The following is a 20,575-nucleotide window of genomic DNA, read 5'->3' as shown; positions in this document are numbered from 1 at the left end:
CAAAATGCGCTCAATGTAACTAGAAGATGTAAATAATTTTTTTTCGCCAATAAAAATAAATGTTTATATTTTCAAGACTAAAACCCCTTTTGTTAAAGCGAATCAGATTTGAAATATGCTAAGAAACGCAAACTAACTAAAGGTCACTTCGCCGCCTATTAGATAGAAATTAGATCAAGGACGATATAATCTATTTATTAAGGGTAAACTGTCGGTAAAATATGTTTTATCGATGGTTCACTTCCAAGCAGGAACACTTTGCACGTCAGTATATTCTACTTTATATTCCAAACACAAACAAAGCACTTTGCAAGGAATATAAACTGACAATGCAGTATACTATTGATGGTCATTTTATGACAGTCGGGGGAAAAGTAAATGGAGGTAAGGAGGATGCAGTTGGTCGCAATTAAATAGGTTCGTAGAGTTCATGGGTTTCAATATATTCAGACTAAACTAGAAGTCTCATTCGAGTTAATTAACGAAACTGACGAATAATTTCGCTTTTGAAACCATGTGGGAATTGCGAGATATTTCAGGTATGCAGGTAGGTGCCCTATCAGCTGAATACGACGGATGAAAGCGTCCTACACTAAGTATCACCGAAAAATATTACGTTTCTGAGTACCATCTATATGACGATCTTCACTATCTTGCTATGTCGGATAGACCCATACATCTACAACATAATTAATCCATACCAAAAAGGCAAAACTTTTAGAATGCAACCATCAGTTGCACCATTTATTTACCAGCTCTAAGGCTGCTCCGATAGTATGCTCGTAGGAAAATTGTACATCGTCTTGATAGAATTCAGTGTCCCGTCAAAATTAGTAAGACTGACTAATTATGCGCGAGGCCAGACAAAAGCAGCAGAATCATTTTCGAGATATTTTACTATCTATTATCTATCTATTTATCTATTTATTCTACTATACTGTAAAAGATAACCTGGTCTTATAAAAAGTGATTCGCGATGCTAACGGAGGTGCCACCTTTAAGTCCGTGCAACTGCTACTACTACATATTAATGGAGACAAGACGAAATAAAAAACAATAAAGATGGGCAATCCCAGCTTTAAAACCATTCTCCTATCGAGGCTCGAAAATCACAACCGATAACAGCTATGATCGCAGATATTTTAACTGAAAAAGCTGTTTCGTTGGAAACGTGCCAGAGCGCTTACTCTACACAACAATAATCCAGTCGATCCTCATGTATTCCTTAGAGACTTGGACTCTTATCAAGAAAAAATGCGAGCTTGTAGCCACCTTGATGATTCAGCGCTAGATCGGAACCTGTTGTTGTGCCTTTGAAGATGATGATGAAAGTGGAATATTATTGCTAAGCGGAAAATTTCGACTTTTTATTGAATTGAAAACTAATCTACGAACATTTCATTGAATTTGCAAAACGTCATATAAAATGGAAGCAATGCAAAGGGCTCGAAGCCAAAAGGCCTTGCTAGGGGTGAGGTTGTTTGATTAAAATAAATAACTTATTTTCGGCTGAAGGTATCTAGTATATTCGTCAGGCTATTGGAAACAATTGGAACAAAGAACAAAATGTCAACAATAACACATAGAGTAGCAGCGTCAAATTATTTTTAATTATTCTCAAACTTGCTAAATTATGGCTTTATTATTTCGAATTGAAGGAACATCGACGTTTCTGCGATAATGGAAATATTTTGGTCACGATAAAAGCAAGTCAGAATGCCGAAAGCTGGACCTTTCAGGTATTGGTTTTGTATTCATCTTGTATGAGAAATTTTCTATGCATGTTTTTCCATGCGCACGCAGCTAAAAATTTTAAATATTCCTTGAGAGTGAGTGCAATAAATTCACGTGAAATACAAAATTTTGACCGTGAAAGTAATTATTATTTTCTGAATAGTGGTGAATAATGAAGTCAGAGTTTTTCAGCCAGCGGAGTCACTGGCCTTAAAATAAATCATTTTAAAAAATTCAAAATTTAACACCTGCCATTATATGGAGCCCGGGGCTCTGAAATACCTTCCATACTGATATCTGTTCAAATAAAATTAATAATAGTATATTACTATAATTTTTAGTAATTGACTACAGAAGCCCCCTTAAGTTCATGCTAGCACGATGAACAATATAGGGTATAACATAGAGCACGATCTCACAAAGTTTGGTGGAAATCGCACTATTACTAACAACGTCAAAGGGGCCTCTTCTTCGCAAATTCAAGACTATGAATGTCAATATCATCCAAAAGTGGATATTCTCACATAATATATGCATATATTACGTGCTACGTACTAAGAAATACACAAAACCTTTCGTACCTGAAGCGTCCAGCTTCCGGTTTCCCGACTTGTTTTATTCCTCTATACTGTTGAGGAGTTTACAGATGATGTTGAATGAGTATGTGGCCTCCCATGTAATGTATCAAATCTATACATGCGGCCTCAACATGTAAACTCAATTTGTATCAGATTGATATATACGCGCTGTACGTGCTAATGGGAGTTTCAACTGCGGAATGCAAGACAGAATATTTCATTTAAAAGAGGCGAATACACTACCGTTATTATTAGAAAATATTAGCTGGCACAGCTCTTTGCGTGCGTTAATAAAAGCGGTTGGCGTGTGAATTCAAATGGATCTGGGCCTTGGAGCGCGTTAGATTACTTCATTCGAGACCAAAACAGTACACTTAGGAGTCAATGTGGTCAGGATTACGTTCGCCCGCGACTATTACAGCGTGTCGACTCGTATTCGACGTCCGGCCAGGATACAAATCCTGCTATTTAACCCACATTTTTTTAAATGTTTTTTGGGAGACATTTTTTGGGCGTTAACATTTTTATTCAATCTTTCTCTTTAGCCTTGGTCCCATTGGCGAGCGGCGGTCCAGATCGAGTTCGTCACTTTCGATCATAAGTCTGGTCTGGGGTGGACTCGAGAGGCTCTTGAATTATCGTAATAACACGACCTAATACGAAAATTAAATTTTCGTTCATTAGAAATTTGGTGATCTTTAGTTGTCTAAAATGTTGAATTTCGATAAATTTTTATTTTTTTTTATGTTTGATTTTGGTTGAATGTACATCGGAAAATATAATATACAGTAAGAATATGAAAGTCGGGAAATGCCACATTTTGAGCCTCTTACTTCTGTTAACGAGCATTTCTCTCAAAACTTCTGCATTATATGTATATGTTGCACATTCTCATTTTGTTAGCATGTTGTATAAACAGAAGTGAACACTTTAGAAACTGTTTTTGTAGGTTATGATTCAACTTTTGTACTAAAAAATCATTACTGTTAATACTATAATAAATTTTTAACCACCATTCTGTTACTTTTTGGCGAATTTTTTTGTTTAGTGGTTCATTCTATAGAGAATTTCATGCTGATTAAAACCCCAGACGTTTCATTGACCCAAAATTGCCCACGCCGTCACTTTTTGACTTTTTATTAAAAAATCAGTACCAAACAAAAAGCATCTTTCATAAATTTTTCTTTTTTAAAACTTAAACATCATGATAATATATGTATATTATGTACCTGAGATGGAGCGATGGCGTAGGTCAGGATGCCAGACAGCTTTTAGGGATATCGAATTGGCAGGCCTAGACCGGATACCGGTTGTTGCGCCGTTGATGATGATGATAATATATGTGCAAAATTTCATCCAAATATCTGCCTTTTTTACTCAAAACATAAACCGTTTAAAAAAAAGTAAAAAAATCAAAATTGGAACCCGACACGCCCTCTTAAAATGACTTCGTCAATCAATTCAAGATGAACATTTTCATTACTAATAAATAAAAAAATACTTCCGCAATTCAGAAACTGCAGATAATGCTTCACTATATGCAAAAGTTAGTTTTATACATTCAATTTCTGTAAATTTTTCGTCTTGGTTGTCCCCTTTAGTTATTTCGGTGTCGCATTTCCATCACTTTTGTTACAATTTCCTCATGTGTAATCTTTTCATAGCATACATTTGTATCGCACAGAAGGCTGGAAGGCTTCTATTATTTAGATTGATGAACCCTGCTTTTTTGAAACAGTTTTGAATTGTGGTGGGAACAACTAACCACCAAAATCTTTTAGAAAGTTTTCCAGCTTTTAGGATGAAAGTTGTTTTTGCTTTCGCTTTTCCACGCGAAAAGCTGTTTTCAAACAAGATTTACAGTACTATGTTTTGAAACACTTTATTATTGCTTGATTGAGTAGCTGAATCAAGCTGGTCGTATTTGGAGGCAAAAAAAAACACCGGTAGTCTCTGCACACAAATTTTTATCTTAGGGACATTGTCGTTCCGATAGTTGTTTATATGATAGGACTGATTCATCCGTGTTGTAGGTGCAAGCACTTTCGTATTCTCAGCGCAAGGGGAAACATTTACCAATCAATTATTACCAGCTTGACGGACATACTGTAGCCATCTCACTGCCCGTTTTATGAAAAGAAACATTCCGACGAATTTTCCATCCATGAAGTCACCCACAAATGGCCCCGAAACCACCAACGTTAATCACAAGGATGCGATCATTTACCAACAAGTTAATATGTACGTAGATTTAAATAAGTAATTTGGCTTCAAAATGGTCAGTAAGTAGTGTGCATGTGGTAGACCGATAGACAGACAAATAGACAGGCGCATAGATAAACTGACAGACAGAGAAATAGATAGACAGAAGATATACAGACCATGTAGCTATTTTTCTTTTACAGAAAACCTTAAAAAACTAAAAAATTTGAGCCATGGGGCCAAGACATAATTTAGTGTGTTAAAAGGAGTGTCCGGTTAGCTGAGTAATGAGAGTACAATGCTGTCGTACAGTCGACTCAGTTGTGAATGAGTACCTGAGTCAAATCAGGGTAATAACCTCATCATCATCAACGGCGAAACAACCGGTATCCGATCTAGGCCTGCCTCAATAAGGAACTCCAGACATCTCGGTTTTGCGCCGACTTCCACCAATTCAATATCCCTAAAAGCTGTCTGGTCTGTCTCGTCTTCTTTTTCTACCATAGATATTGCCATTCCATACGGATTAAGTGACCCGCCGTAACCTATTGAGCCGGATTTTATCCATGGCCTGACGGTCGTGCTATTGCTCATAGATTTTGTCGTTATGTAGGCTACGTAATCGTCCATAATCATGTAGGGGCCAAAAATACTTCGGAGGATTTTTCTCTCAAACGCGGCCAAGAGTTCGCAATTTTTCCTGCTAAGAATCCAAGTTTCCGAGGAATACATGAGGACTGGCAAGATCATTGTCTTGTACAGTAAGACCCTTGACCCTATGGTGAGACGTTTCGAGCGGAATAGTTTTTGTAAGCTGAAATAGGCTCTGTTGGTTGACAACAACCGTGCGCGGTTGTGATTTTCCACTCTAGATATGAGAAATTATCAACAGTCTCAAAGTTGTAGTTTCCAATTTTTATTCTTCCCGTTTGACCAGTGCGGTTTGATGTTGTTGGTTGGTTGGTTTTTGGTGCTGACGTTGGCACCATATATTTTGTCTTGCCTTCATTGATGTGCAGCCCAAGATCTCACGGTACGTCTCGGGTCGTTGTTCCCATGATGTCGATATCGTCAGCATAGGCCAGTAGTTGGGTGGACTTAAAGAGCATCGTACCTCTTTTCATTTACCTCAGCATCGTGGATCACTTTCTCGAGGGCCAGGTTAAAGAGGACGCATGATAGGGCATCCCCTTGTTGTAGACAGTTGTTGATGTCGAATAGTCTTGAGAGTGATCTTGCTGCTTTTATATAGCCTCGCACATTGGTCAGTGTCAGCCTAGATAGTCCTATTAATTTGGTCGGGATATAGTACAGTACAGTGTACAGTTTCACCCTGGCTATGCTATCATAGGCGGCTTTAAAGTCGATGAATAGATGGTACAACTGATGTCCATAGTCCAATAGTTTTTCCATCGCTTGCCGCACAGAAAAAATCTGATCTGTTGCTGATTTGCCTGGAGTGAAGCCTCTTTGGTATGGGCCAGTAATGTTCTGGGCGTATGGGGCTATCCCGCCTAGCAAGATAGTGGAGAATATCTTATAGATGGTACTCAGCAATGTGATACCTCTATAATTGCTGCACTGTGTCATATCTCCCTTTTTATGTATGAGAGAGATAATGCCACCTTGCCAATCGACAGGCATTGATTCGCTGTCCCACGCCTTGAGCACAAGTTGATGAACCACTTGGTGTAATTGGTCGCCTCCATATTTAACTAATTCGGTTGTAATTCCATCGGCTCCTAACGAGTTATGATTTGTTCAGTAGTTCATCAAAGTACTCAACCTATCGCTCCTGTGTGCCCATTTACGGCTGGGGCCAAGTATTTTTGTGGCCGTATTTATGATAACGTTCTTCAGGTGATTGTGAAGATCATTTGTTGATGCTTCAACTCCAGGATCTCTGTTGACTGCGGTTATTGCGGCATCCATTTTCCTCTTATAGGTATTGCGGTGGGCTGTATTGTGGATGGCTTCAGTGTTAACTCTCACCTGATTGTTAGAGGGGATTCTGGGTGATGTTGTTATTCGAGCTCGGAGCACCATGCCAACGAGATAGTGATCCGAGTCTATATTGGCCCCCCCATATGTTCTGACATTTATCAAGGCTGAGAGGTGGCGGCGTTCGATCAACACGTGGTCAATTTGGTTGAAAGTAATCCCGTCTGGAGAGGCATGTATGTTTGTGGACCGCTTTCCGCGCAAACCAGGTACTTCCAACAACCATTTCGTGTGACACTGCTAATTGAATAATCCGCAGTCTGTTATCATTTGTATTTTGATGTAAGCTATGGGAGCCGACGTATCGCCTGAATACGGGCTCCGTCCCTACTTGACCTAAGTATGATTTTGATACCATATCTGGGGCAGGCTTCGAGGGTTCGTTCTACTGTCTCGTAGAAGATATCTTTTTCCGACCCGACAGTCTTCTCTGTAGGGGCGTGAACGTTAATGAGGCTTATATTTCTAAATTTGCCTCGCAAGTGCAGAGTGCATAGCCGTTCGCTTATGTTTTCAAAGCCGATAACAGCAAGTTTAATTTTTTGACTGATTAAGAAATCTACTCCGAGCACATGGTTTACTGGATAGCCGCTATAATATATGGTGTAGTGACTCTTCTCCAAGAAACCAGTCCCTGTCCAACGCATCTCCTGTAACGCAGTTACATTCGCCCTATATAGGAACAGGGTATCGCCTAGCTCCTTGGCAGCTTTATCTCCGTACAGGGAGCGCACGTTCCATGAGAAAATGCGCAAATCGTTATTCGTCGTTGTATTATCCGTCCAGTCCAAGGCTCCTGTTGTGGCTTCGTAACAAGTTGTTTTCCGCGAAGGGTTGTCAGCCCTACCCAACCCCCAACCCGGAGGACCAGTTGGTACGATTTGTCCTGCTTTTAGACGCGAGAGACTCGCCTTCATCCTTCTTCGTCTGCAGTTTTTTGTTAAGAAAGAACTCCCAGCGGTCACCACATGGAGGTGGAGGTAGCTGTTGGTGTTAGTTCTGCAGGCGTTTCCCAGGTTTTATGTTCCATCGTGGGTACCAATCCATGTTTAGTCCTGGGGCCTATACTACCCTTTGACCACCCGCAGTCAATTCAGTTGTGAATGAGTACCTGAGTCAAATCACGGTAATAATCTCGGGCGAACGCAATGCTGACCACATTGCCTCCTGCAGTGTACTGTAGTGTACCGTTACGGTCTTGAATGAAGTGCTCTAACGAACTTCAAGGCCCTGATCCAAATGGATTGTTGCGCCAACGATTATTATTAAAAGAAGAATACAGGAAACGTCTTCTCAATATAGTTATTACAGACATTGAGGCCTATCAACCAACAATGAACGTGCTTCAAGCTATGCAAGCATTTGCTGGAGTATAAAATACAAATTCGGAAGAAACAGTAAAAAATTCAAAATGTCAATTTGTTTTTATGATTTGCTGTAGTCCGTTAAAAAATACCAGTAGCCCTGCTACTGCCATTACTTTTTTAATGCAGATATGCATGTATTTCGGGAACGACTCACTGCTTTCCTCACTATATCTCAGGCCTGTGAAGATCTGATTCCTTATAGAAACATCATTATTGCTTCAGGAAGGGTGGTGGAACTCTCTTTTATCAAGAGGTGAAGGGATCAAGGGATTAAAGGTGAAACCCCAGCGAATAACATCATTGCATACAATAGTGCATGTTTAGGAGAAGTTAACCTACCCTTCCTGAACCCAGAAAAATACTAATTATCTTTACAGTGCTATGCAATGATTTTTTTATACTTTTATGCTGAAATCTTGCACAAACTAGGATTATTCAAAAATATTGAAAGATAAATTTTTGATGCCTTGTTAAACTTTTTTCTGTGAATTTTGGTCTCCTCTCAAGGCTTCTTTAATGAATAAAAAAAAACTACTGAATCGATCGCAATTATCTTAGTCTGCGAACCGTAGAAACATGTTCTGAATGGGTCGTGAAAATTTCAAAGAATTTCGTTTGATAGATTTTGGGCTATAATTTCCGAACCACTCCGAATATCAAAAAATCCCTTTGCTCATATATTCTACACTACATCTAGATACAATTGATGCAAAAAAAAATTGCATTCCGCGGATCCGATACACGGGATGACCCTCTTAACTTTGCAGATGGCCTTTATACTGTGATAGTAAATCTTAAAAAATGTTTGCGATAAAGAGTTGAGTAAAACCTTAAATAAATATTTTAACTTCCCAAGCGGTGGTTTTTTTTTCAAATTTTTAAGTTATTCTAATGCTTTTTCTGCGTTCAGTTGTGTGACACAATATTTTCTACGTGTTCGTATAAATTGAATCCATAAATCGCCAAAAAAAATACGGGTGTCCTAAAAGTACTCCACGAGCGTACAATGAACTACAAGCTATTGTTGTTCGCTGCTGTATAACCCAAACAATGCTGGCTTCATTAATGAATTCAGACATTATCAACGCAAGTCAAGTCATCGATTTGGTGGGAAATGTTCAATATCGCAAAACAAAGCCTCATTATTCTGTGCATATATTTACCTTCTCCGAAAATACATGTCCCCAGTCGGTATTTTTATCTGTTTTCTGATAAAAACGTATCATTTCCTCCAGATTAGCTTCAAGAGTTTTTTCATCACAGTCAAATTCAACAATTAAATGATGATAAACATGTTCCCGACAGAACGTAGCAACAAGTTGGCGCGATTGTCGAGACAAATGCATGCCATCAATTATCTGAAAATGTTGGCAGAGAAAAACAGATTAATAAGTTGTTTCCAGAAGATATGAAGGAGGATTTATCTGTGTACTTACGGCAACATTATTCTCCAGATTGAACCAATCCTGGACTTCGGATAACGTCTCTGGGGTTGCATCGACATCCACGCGAAATACTGAAATTGCCAAGAAGTTATTGAAATTGCTTTTAAAACATGGGAAATGAATGAAATGGGAGAACATGAGTCTACTTAGGTTCGATATAATACTAAACTTCCAATATCACAATAGAGACTTTATCTTTTTTGCTAAAGCTAGATAGTGCCACATTCAGAACAATCGCCGACAAATGGAGAACCACACGGGGATATAGCTCAGTGGTAGAGCATTCGACTGCAGATCGAGAGGTCCCCGGTTCAAACCCGGGTGTCCCCTGAACGGTTCCGTTCCTTTTACTTTTTTCTTAAGCAAATATTTGAAGTGCGCTCACTTTCTTTTTGTTGCTTTTAGTGTGCAGTACTTACCCTTGGCCATTTCTCCCTTCCAGTTCAAATGACGGGCGATTTTGTGGGCAGCCAACGATTTTCCACGGCATGGCAAGCCCACAATTGTGACTATCAGTGGAGCCCGTAGTGGACATGGCGTCTCTGCGGCCGAGAGGCTAGATGAGCCAATATCTGAAAGAATGAAAGTATTTATTTTGAGTGTGCTTCATCTATGCTAAGTAAGATACTATAGTAAAATATATAAGAATATACATAAGTATATGTGAAAGCTTGAACCAGCATGTGGTGTTGTGGAAATGATTATGATTTCATTCGCGTTACTTTCAGAATTGGATCATTCACTTGGAACTTGAAGTAATAATACGTATATCGGATGGATAGAATTTTTATCTTATTCTTATTTCTATCTATCTATCTAGATATAGATAATGTGAGCACGGGGCTAAGGAGGTTCTAAGGTTCCTGATGTGAAAAGGAGCCGGACATTTTGCTGGTAGGAGACATCATTTAAAATTGGAGTTTTTAGCAGCGCCACCTTATATTACCGATGATGAATGATAGAATGAGGACAGTAATGAAAAATGTTGGCTTTTTGAATTGGATTTCTCTTTCTGATAAGGGTTTCACAAATTAACATTATATAACGGTGGCTCACCCATGCCTCGAGTTTTGAAAGTGCTTTGAAGTCTCTGTCTTAGTATGAAGACCTTCTTTAAATAATATCATTATATAAGAAAAAACAAACACGTGAAGAATGATCTTTGGAAATTTTCTTAAACAAGCCGGGAAACCGGAAGCTTAACGCTTCAGGTATAAAAGGTTTTGTGTTTCCCTATGTGAGGAGCATAACGCAGTTCTCCATTGGCTGATAGCATTGGCCCGAGATATTTAAATCGCTCAGTTCTGGCAATAGCAATAACCTGTCCAGAACTGAGCGAATTAAATATCTCGGGTCAATGCTATCAGCCAATGGAGAATCTGTGATTGACGTATCAGCGCACGCCTCAAATCTAAAATTTACTGCAATGTCGTTCATCTGCCGCTCTGTATAGTTCTGAGTGTTAGTCGACTATAAAAGGCAATGAACGGCTTCTTGCGGTAATGGAGACGAAGATGTTGCATTGCACTGGTGGCGTGACACGTTTTGGTCGTATCCGAAATGAGGATATCTGCGATCGATATGGGATTGCATCGATCGTGGAGAATTGACTTACCAACGGTGGCTTGATACGCTGGATGGGGATTTAAAGACCTCGCGATTATATCCTGATTAGGCATTTGATAAAATAAAATGGCGAAACCGATCACGACAAGTCGACCTCGGTTGTGACCGTGACAAACGCTGAAGAAAAAGACGATGCGAGGAGTGACGAGTGCACGACAGCTCCGTGTCACATAACTAAAAATTCCATTGCCCTCTATTGTTTAGAAAGCGATTTAAATAAATTATTTGATGGGAAGCCCTGTATTGATAATAGTCAACCTCATACGCTTCACACTCTGAGTTTAATATTATTAGCAAATGCCAACAATTTAACCTCCATCAGATATAAACAAGTCGGAATACCGGAAGCTCGCGCTTCGGGTATAAAGGTTTTGTGTTCATCTTATGTAAGAAACTTCAACGCATATTTTTCTATCCGTATATACTTAGCTACAAATCCAACATAATCCTTCATATTTTTCCAAACTACGAGACGTACGTACATACAGCCGTAGATATCACGCTCACCCTAAACAAACAAACTGCCTATTACCGAATACTGTACACATATATGCACGTATATAAATTGATCGTACCCTTATTTCCGATTTACTTCTTATATCTATTTGAATTAGGCACTACCCGCAAAGTTGATTAGCACGCATATATTATATATCTACATACACATGTCTGGCTGACAAATAACTAAAAAACTAAAACAAAATAATTCTCTGCGACCCAATTCATAAGAACTCATTTTGTTGTGGTATTGACGAATTGATATGTGATGATGACGTCAAGCAGGTTGTAGAGTGCACGAAATTCACAAAAAATTGTAAAGTTTCACCCCCTATAACTTTGTTAATAATTGTTGGATTTTCTTCAAACTTGACCAAACTGTGCATTATGTTCTTCATTACACGCATGCCATGTACTTCTGGGATGAACATAATGAGGGGGTGCCGGGTAAATTTTTAAAATGTGGAAATATACTATTATTAACTTTATTTGTGCAGATATCGGAACCGGATATATTTTGAGGCCTAGATTTCGTAGAGATGCACCACTGTGATTTTTTTCAGATTTTTCCGTTGGATAGGTTCTGAGAATGAGACCTGCTACACTTTTTGTGGGCCATATTTTGGACCGTCACTCCCCTATGTTTCATCTAATATCAAATATTGAACCAGATTCGAAAAGTACTAATTGAGACCTTTCATTTGATACCCTACATGGCTACATTCTGTGAAAAAAAAATTTCCATACCTCCATTCACATTTGTTTCACACAAAACCTTAAAAAGGGCTGGGGAGAATTAAATTCTTCTCGAATGGAAATTTAATATTTCACTCGAATGTCAATTATTTAGTACACCTAGGATGAATTTAAGGGGAAGGTCTATTTACACAAAATCTTAAAAAGGGCTGCAGAGAAGTAGATCCTTCATAAATGCGATTTTAATATTTCATACGAATGTCAATTATTCCCCCTAATTATGATGTTAGCATCTTATTTGTATGGCTTTGGAAGCAGTTAATTCGCGCGAAATTGCTAAGTTTGAACTGCTATAACTTTGGCGTTAATGGCCAGATTTTCATGAAATTCAGAACGTATATACGAAATATTGTCCTCTAAACTAAATTTATGCTATTCGCTGTATGCGTGGGATTTCATAGTTCCCATCTGTCCATCAAATTTCGTTCGGATCGGTTTAGCCGTTTTGGAGCAAAATGCGTGTGACAGACAGACAAGCAGACAGACAGTGAATTGTGTTTTACACAAAGCCTTAAAAATTGACTTTGGAGAAAGGCAATATTTTTCAAATTTTAAAACTGGAAATTAAAGCGTAAGCGTAAAACCTGTATAAATTCGAGGAACGCTGGAATTTTTAATATGAAAATGGCATTTTTCCAAGGTTACGTACATACATTTCATTTTTCAATAAAGTATACGTTGTACTATTTTTAAGATAATTTTATATCACTTTCAGAATGATTGGCTAGTTCGATTTGTAAAAAAATATTTTAGAGAGAGCCACTGGCAGTAACGATCCAGTATAACTGCGGGGGGTGAAGAGAAGTTGATTTCAACCGAGCTTTGATGGGTGTTTTGTTTATTGTTTCTGAAATCGGGTAAAGGAACAAGACCTGTCGACAGTGCAGTTCTTAAAATTACAGATCTCCAACACTCTGATTCACTGGGTTCCACAATCGGCTTATTGAGGAGGATAGAACATCATTTGACTCGCAAGAAAGCACGATTTTTCAATATGGAAAAAGAAAGGCTATCCAGCAGAATATTCAAATTAAATTCTGATTCGGTTGTTATCCCACACAGAACACATTCTTGACAACAGCACTCGCGGAATCGTTGTTCATGGAAAAATACCGTGAGAAACCTTGCTTTCTATACATTGTATTTCAGGATCTATAGAAGGCGTTTGACCGTGTGCAACACAAATTCATCTGCGCTAGGTTAAATTACTCTTACGCGATGATAAAAGTAAAGCTCGAAGTGTGGCAGGTATATGAAAATCTCTGTATATCGCTGTTTATATTCATCAAGCAAGTGTCCGATCTCCACTCCTCTTTGTACTTGTCGTGGACACTGTCACACGGAACCTTCAACGTTCAGCGTCGCACACTGCTCTATACAGATAATGTTTTTCAAAGCATCTCACAACAAAACTGATCTCGAGCAACAATTGGAATGATCGCCTTATGCAGCAGTATGTCTAAACAAATCTAAACAACACAAAATTTTTGACGACCGAATGAAACAGGCATTATTACAACTGGCGTTCTTAGTGATCAGTGCATCACCGAACATCCGAAATCAGAAATTTACCTCAGTCTTGCTCGCCCTGCCGTCCTTTATTGTTGAGTGTTGGCCGGTTATCAAAGACAATGAACAACGCTTCGCGGCAATGGAAGTGAAGGTGTTGCGGCGAAGCATTCTATGATCATATCGGAAATGAAGATAAATCGATGAGAAACGAATAAAAAGCCAGTAGGAACAACGGTGGCTTGATACGCTAGATGCGATTTAACATTTTCTCGACCCCACCCAGATCAGGTTTATACTAATAATAATAATCGTTGGCGCGACAATCCAATTGGATCAGGACCTTGAAGTGTGTTAGAGCACTTCATAGGACGCAATGTGGTCAGCATTGCGCTCGCCCGAGATTACTACTCTGATTTGACTCAGGCACTCATTCACAGCTGAGGCGACTTGAATCCGATGTCAAATCATCATACAAATTCCACTGCCAGCAGCGCGATTTAAACCACAACCTTCCTTGTGCTCTAACCGCTCACCTATTAGAACACAGATCACGTATATGACCGGGAGAAGTGGCGCAATCAATAGAGAGGGGCTGACCCCCATACTGGACTGTAGGATAGACTGACGCGGAATGTAGCTCCCTAAGAGCCAATCTGTGTCTCTTTGTGGAAGAAATATGCCTTTTGAGGATTATATGTGGCTCTCCACAAGCCAAACCTCTTTTGTCTACCAAAACCGTTAATGGATGGTGATAGCCACATCCCGTACGAAATTACTGTACAATTACCAAAGCGCAAGGGATCTAGACTCAGGAGTCCAAAAACACCTCCCCCAATGCTGGGTGTCATGCGAATCGTACCTATTGGATAGTTTGCAGTCGAGTGTAAGTGACAGTATTTTGACGAGGCCTCACTGACACCTGGTCGCCTCAGTGACGAGATAGATTTGGCAACATACCTGTGCATGTGCACAGGGAGAAGCCGAATAGTCGCTCATATCATTTTCACAAGGAATGGACGTCATGGAACCCGTTATCATGCCTCAAACCCTCGTCATTGACGTTTATGGTCGTTCCATTATCATCATAAAAAGAGATATTAACACACATAACAAACTTAAGGGCGTTCTTGGGCGACAAGTATAGAGAAACGCGCATAAATAATTTTCTTTCAGTTGAATTTTCCAACTTTATCAGTACTAGTACACATAATTTAGTTTGGATACTACGTTAATGTGGCGATTTTCGCCCAAGAATTTGCTCACATGGCTATATTCGAAGAACAGATTGCTCGCTTTCTTGCATGTAAGGGGGGCGTTTTCTTGAACTTAACAGAAAAACATTGACCCTATGTCTAGGATGTGATAGTTTATATATGAGTTAATCGATGCAACAAAAAAAAAAAATAAAAAAGATTCGTTTTCAAACTTTCTTAAAAATTACTGTTTTACCTACATAAATATCATTCAAATGGAGTGTAACTACGAAGCTACTCTGAGCTGTCGACCTGAGAAAACCGGTTAAAGACTAAGAAAAGAATTCCGCCGGATAGAAAAATAAAAAATTCTGTCTGGATCACTAGAACAAGTAATTTTTCTTTTAAATTATTTCTTATGATTTTATTATTATCGATTCGGGCTCAGTTATGAAGAGCTAATGATAACGAATGCTGCAGCGATGGAACACTTGGTAGCGCAATGCAAGCTCATAAAATAACTTGAAAACCAAATCAACTGTTTTGAGAAGGAGCTCGCAACTACGAAGGGTGCACAATCTTCTTTAACATCTAAGCAATGAGGCAATCAATTTGGCGACTGAGGTTACAAATACTGCTATATGGAGAAACACGAAATTGATTAAAGTCGATGAGTTTCGCCAGTGTCGTCCTTTTGACACAAAATTAATATCTTTTAAAGTTCATTAGTACCTCCCTACTTTTTCACACTTTTTTAAGGTTTTGTGTAAACACAGAACCTTATTAAAATCGATTTACTGTCTGTCTGTCTGTCCGTCACACGCATTTTTCTCGGAGACGGTTGTAGCAATTGACGCCAAATTTGGTAGAAAGATGTAAACTGTGAACGCTCACGCATATAGTGAGTTACATCCTTTTACGTTGAATTTAAGGGGGGGTCCCCATACATGCAAAAGGGGGGTGTATATTTTTTTTTCATCAAATATAGTCATATGGGATATCAAATTAAAGGTCTCGGTTAGTACTTTTCGAAGTTTTGACATTTGTTGAAAAGGTGGGGAGTGCGGGGGGTTGAAAGTGATCATTTTTTCAACGAACCCATTCTCAGAAACTACTCAACCGAAAAATCTGAAAAAAAATCAGGAGGCTGCCACTATATGGTACCTAGGCTCCGAAATACCCTTCATACCGATACCTGTTCAAATAAAGTTAATGATAGTACATTACTATAATTTTTAGTAATTGACAGGAAAGCCCACCTTAAGTTCACCCTAGAATCACAAAATTTTGCAGCGATGTAGAGCATGATCCTGCCAAATTTGGTGAAAAACGCACTATTACTAACAAAGTTATGCTAGGTCAAAACTGTCGCTTCTCTGCAAATTCAAGGCTATGAATCATACCTGAAGCGTTTAGCTTCCGGTTTCCCGACTTGTTTATTATTTTTTTATTTTTTATTTTTTTTTTAGTTAAATAGGTACTTTTCAACATGAACCAAACAAAGTTAATATTCGACAATATTGTGAAGTAGCTCAAAATTTCCGTAAAATCGCAAAAACAAAGTAGCGGTATCGGTGAATTCATTCCACCACATCATAAAAGATATAAAATAATCCACTAAATTGGACATAAAGTGGAACAACTCACGGCAGAAGTTGAGTTCGAAACCAGGACGGCTTTATTCGCAATTCACAGAAAAGTCCATTCAAAAGTGCCACTGTCAAGCATGATTGTGTAGCGTCAAGCGAGTGAGTAGATTGGAATTTTTTGACTAGAACATGAAAAGCACAGGCACATTTTAATGTGTTGTGCCATAATTTGTTACAAAACGCCACATGTCTTTTCCATCAGAACAACGACCCCAAGTGCATTTCTTCTTAGGCACGAGAATGGTTATTGCATAATGTCGGATATCGGCTCTATATGCTTCCCTCATTGGTAAACCGTAATCTGGTTGAACATTTGTAGCAATTGCTGGAACTCTAGGTTCATAATCAAAGATCTTCCCGAAAAATTATTTTCGGACATTGCAGGAAACTTGAAACCATAGTAGATGGCGGACCGCACTAATTTTGAGAAGCTGCCGTCAGCAAAAATAGTTTTTTTTTTTAAATTGAACAGTGAGGCTTGGATAAGGGGCAATATAGTTAATATTAAGGCACTGGAGGAGAAAAATGTCCAAGCAAGTGACAAACTCACGCATGAAATGATCGTCATACCTTCTTATGACAAAGTAGGCGAGAAAAGCGAGCAAATGAAATGTTCACGTAAATTTTAAATTTATTAAAATATTTACAGTGTTTAGCGGACTACTTGGCTGCTTCTTCAGTTATTTTCAAATGTTTTTCAGATAGGAACGACACCAGGGAGCCCCTTGAATCCCAGTGAGCTGCCAAGTCTCAACATCTGCAGTAGTAGCTGAGCCCAATGCTTGGTACAAGAGTGAACAGCAAGGAGAGGAAAATGGGTGAGAGGAAGATCCGCCCGGAAATAATAATCCGATATCTACAGATGGTATGCTTCTTCTTGCAACAATCTGTAGATTAATATGTTAAACAATTTGGTGTTGGCTGCTACGCCTAGGCTTTGGAGCGGGGAAATCGATTGACAGACACCAAGAGCCAAATCCAGTCTTCTTACCTACCTTTTCCAGAGGTGGTCCCCATCACCAATCGAAAGAAATACAATACTGTCAACATCCGGTTTGATGACTACAAGGTCGTCTTAAAATAAATCACTGAAAACCAGAGGCTAATCACTCATGATAAGTTGACCTTAAAGGGACATTAGCACTACGGTAGCAAAGGGTATTTGTTTATATTTGAGCAGGAGTATTCGACAATGCTGTGAACCAAAGGAGGGTGGCTTCCACATATCGGCTAATTGTGTTGAGGATGTGCAACCGACATAAGATAGCATTAAATGGGGCAATGTGGCGAATCAATTGCATCATCTTTACCAGAGAAGAATGAATTCTTTCGAGGCAACTATGACTTCGGAAACGCGATAAGGAGAAAAATCCCATGTATTCAGAAATGAAGTGACTGAAGTGAATTACCATCGGACGGATGGATGGACGGACCATTCCATGAAGGACATGATGTTTTTAGGAAGTATTTGCATGGTTTCGAATTGGATGAGACTCTCGACTTTCCCGAATGCGTCGTTATATCCGTGGACTAAGAACACATTATGTTTGGTTCAATATTGGGCACCATTCATTCATTAGGTTTCATAGCAGTGAACCTGGGGAAGGTGGCCTCCATCAAGAACTGCAGGCCACCATCTGAAGGCGGAAAATAAACCACTTTGAAAGTATTATCTCAACTTAGTAAAAAGAACAAATAAAAAAGTAATTTAAGGATAAATTTTAGATCGTTGATTGATTGATAAAATTACAATAAAAAATTATCCATCACAAATCTGATTCGGGAGACATCGAAAAAAGTAGCCACGCGATTTAAAATAATACTAGTTAAGTAGCTTAGCGTAAGTCAAATAAGGTACAATAAGACTAGGTTTAATTTGAGGGAGCCACTTTGTTGAATAGATGAAACAAAATGAAAGCAAGCGCAAAGGCTCTTACCAGTCAGCTCAACCTATGTTAACTGAGTTAGGAAGAGGACGGAAATATCAACTAGTCTAGCTGCAATTATAAATCATCTCATCCCCGTAATTACCGCCTGTGCCAAATTTCATTTAACTGCATTCAGAATATGAAAGCCCTACTGTCTACATCATAAAATAATATGTACATAAGTATAAGAGCTGCCATTTTCTACAGTACCTTTCATGCCATGAATTTCAAGATCCAGGTACTTGACTGGGTCTCATATCGCTGCGAAAAGTTGCAAATAATTCCAGCGTTCTAAACAATGAAATGCATTTTTGAGAGGATTACCTTCAGTGGGAGATAATTTAACTTTCTTTTCCGGAACTTCCATTTCACTGAATCTTTTAGATCAATTAAATTTGAAAAATTGTTCGCTTATATATTTCTATGAACTTGCATCGAGCAACTTTTTTATGAACGACCATACAACTCATAACAAAAGCAAATAACAAAAAATAACGAAAGATCATACTTTTTCCGACAACGCTTAATTGAATAAAATATGTATCTCGTGTGCATGTTCTTGTATCATATGTCGGGTTTTTGTTACCATTGATTTATTTAGCAACATTATCCGGTCGCAAAAACACACAATCATCGATATTACCTGCAAAAATGTGAACAAAGCTGGCGAAATTGTTGCTATTTGATATGAATATTGCAAACGTCTATCTGGTTTGTGCAGGAGATTCTGAACATTTCATTGCCTCAGCATGTACGCCGCTAATATTCGCGAGTCAGTGATATGTTTGAATTGGCATGGAAATGGCAAAGAAGACAGGAGAGGTCGAAATGGTCAAGTTCATGTTGGTTTCGCGTTTCCATGTTCACCATAGATTCAATCAATTGGCAAATTATAAACAATCAAATTACCCCATTTTTTCCGAGTGCAGTCCTTGATGGAGCGCAGCATACCGCGAAAGAACATTTTTGTATCGAACAAAGTATCTCATTACTTATTCAGTGTGTTGTGTCGAAGAATACCAAGCAAAACAAAAGTTTATTTAAACAAACTCAATGTTTACAGTACTTGCAGCACATTAGTAACAGCACACGGTGGTAATAACACACATAAACTACATACACTCTCGGACTTGTGGGAGCCAGCGCCAGTATCTATGGCACTAGAGTCACTAAACTCGAACTAAATAATATAGATGGTGCCTTATCGGCGTGCCTCGATTTAGCCACTATTTACGGATCATAGTTCATAGTAGGCGCTTAACAAGTTTCCTTGGCGATTAGCGAAAAAAACTCCGCTTTGTCTGCGGGGAAAGCTGGGGCCAAACTAGTGGAATTGTTGCCGCTGTCACAAACTTACGACATTATGCTTCAGCGGCACCGAAAAAAATAAACACAACTTTTCCCAACTCTCGTTAAATTTTCTGTCTTGCGCATTTCGTGTATTTGGACAATTTTCATGCTTTTCACGTAGACGTGAACTCTTCAGGCCAATACAGTATGGCTTGAAATGATGGCTTATAGGGTTCAGATTGGAAATATGGAGAAAAAATATAATACTATCTTGTGGTTAGAAGATACGAAGAGCACGTTTTATTTTTGAGAAAGGACTAGAATCAAAAAATGTTGCCCTATACCCTATACGGGCGAATCTCAATTTCTAATTGTATTTGTTGCTATTTCTTCAATGCTATCGCCATGTATGTAGTACACTTTATTTGCAGAAAACGAAGCATCTAGTTTGTAGGTTTCCAATATCGGGTTTCATTCCTAGAGATAGTGCCTTGGCGTCTAGAACACGTGTAACTTTTACGTGATTGATGATTCAATCTGAAATTAAACGTTTGGAATTTCAGTTTGAGCACTTATGCAAAAAAGTAGCTTGAGCACTATTTTTTTTCAAATACTAGTCATAAAAGTGCCAGAAAATAATTTGACGGTGGCAATCAATAAGAGGTTAATATGCAATTTGCCCATGGGAAAAGTGGAGAAAAGAGTCACGCCGAATATATCAAATACATCGCCAGAAAATTTGATTAATGAAATCTAAGAAATTAGGTTTTTGTCTGCTCCTTGTAGTCTAGCCTTA

General features: G+C 38.7%; 1 protein-coding gene, 1 long non-coding RNA gene and 1 other non-coding gene across 4 annotated transcripts in view; 2 read left to right on the top strand and 1 right to left on the bottom strand.

Moving 5' to 3' along the window:
- The window catches only part of LOC119660402 (6-phosphofructo-2-kinase/fructose-2,6-bisphosphatase-like), a 272,893-nt gene that overhangs the window by 14,612 nt on the left and 237,706 nt on the right, over window positions 1-20,575 (bottom strand). Inside the window, exons 1-4 of one of the 2 annotated variants that reach the window (XM_038068949.1) lie at window positions 19,399-19,824; window positions 9,747-9,899; window positions 9,319-9,398; window positions 9,046-9,240 (exon numbers count right to left, since the gene is read on the bottom strand). In XM_038068949.1, the coding sequence (XP_037924877.1) occupies window positions 9,046-9,240; window positions 9,319-9,398; window positions 9,747-9,899; window positions 19,399-19,453 (483 nt within the window). In that variant the 5' untranslated portion in view covers window positions 19,454-19,824. Of the gene's footprint in view, window positions 1-9,045; window positions 9,241-9,318; window positions 9,399-9,746; window positions 9,900-19,398; window positions 19,825-20,575 lie in introns of those variants that run through there. The other variant, XM_038068941.1, reaches the window with a different exon arrangement.
- Window positions 9,586-9,657, top strand: Trnac-gca. The gene has a single exon. It is a non-coding gene; the product is annotated as a tRNA-Cys (tRNA).
- Window positions 9,771-10,289, top strand: LOC119660429. Its single transcript, XR_005250424.1, has 3 exons — window positions 9,771-9,946; window positions 10,056-10,082; window positions 10,148-10,289. It is a non-coding gene; the product is annotated as an uncharacterized LOC119660429 (long non-coding RNA).

Source organism: Hermetia illucens, chromosome 1 (assembly GCF_905115235.1).
Source record: "Hermetia illucens chromosome 1, iHerIll2.2.curated.20191125, whole genome shotgun sequence".
Taxonomy (NCBI): Eukaryota; Metazoa; Arthropoda; class Insecta; order Diptera; family Stratiomyidae; genus Hermetia; species Hermetia illucens.
The sequence above is the reverse complement of the archived record's forward strand: the minus strand, read 5'-3'. Positions and strand labels throughout refer to the sequence as shown.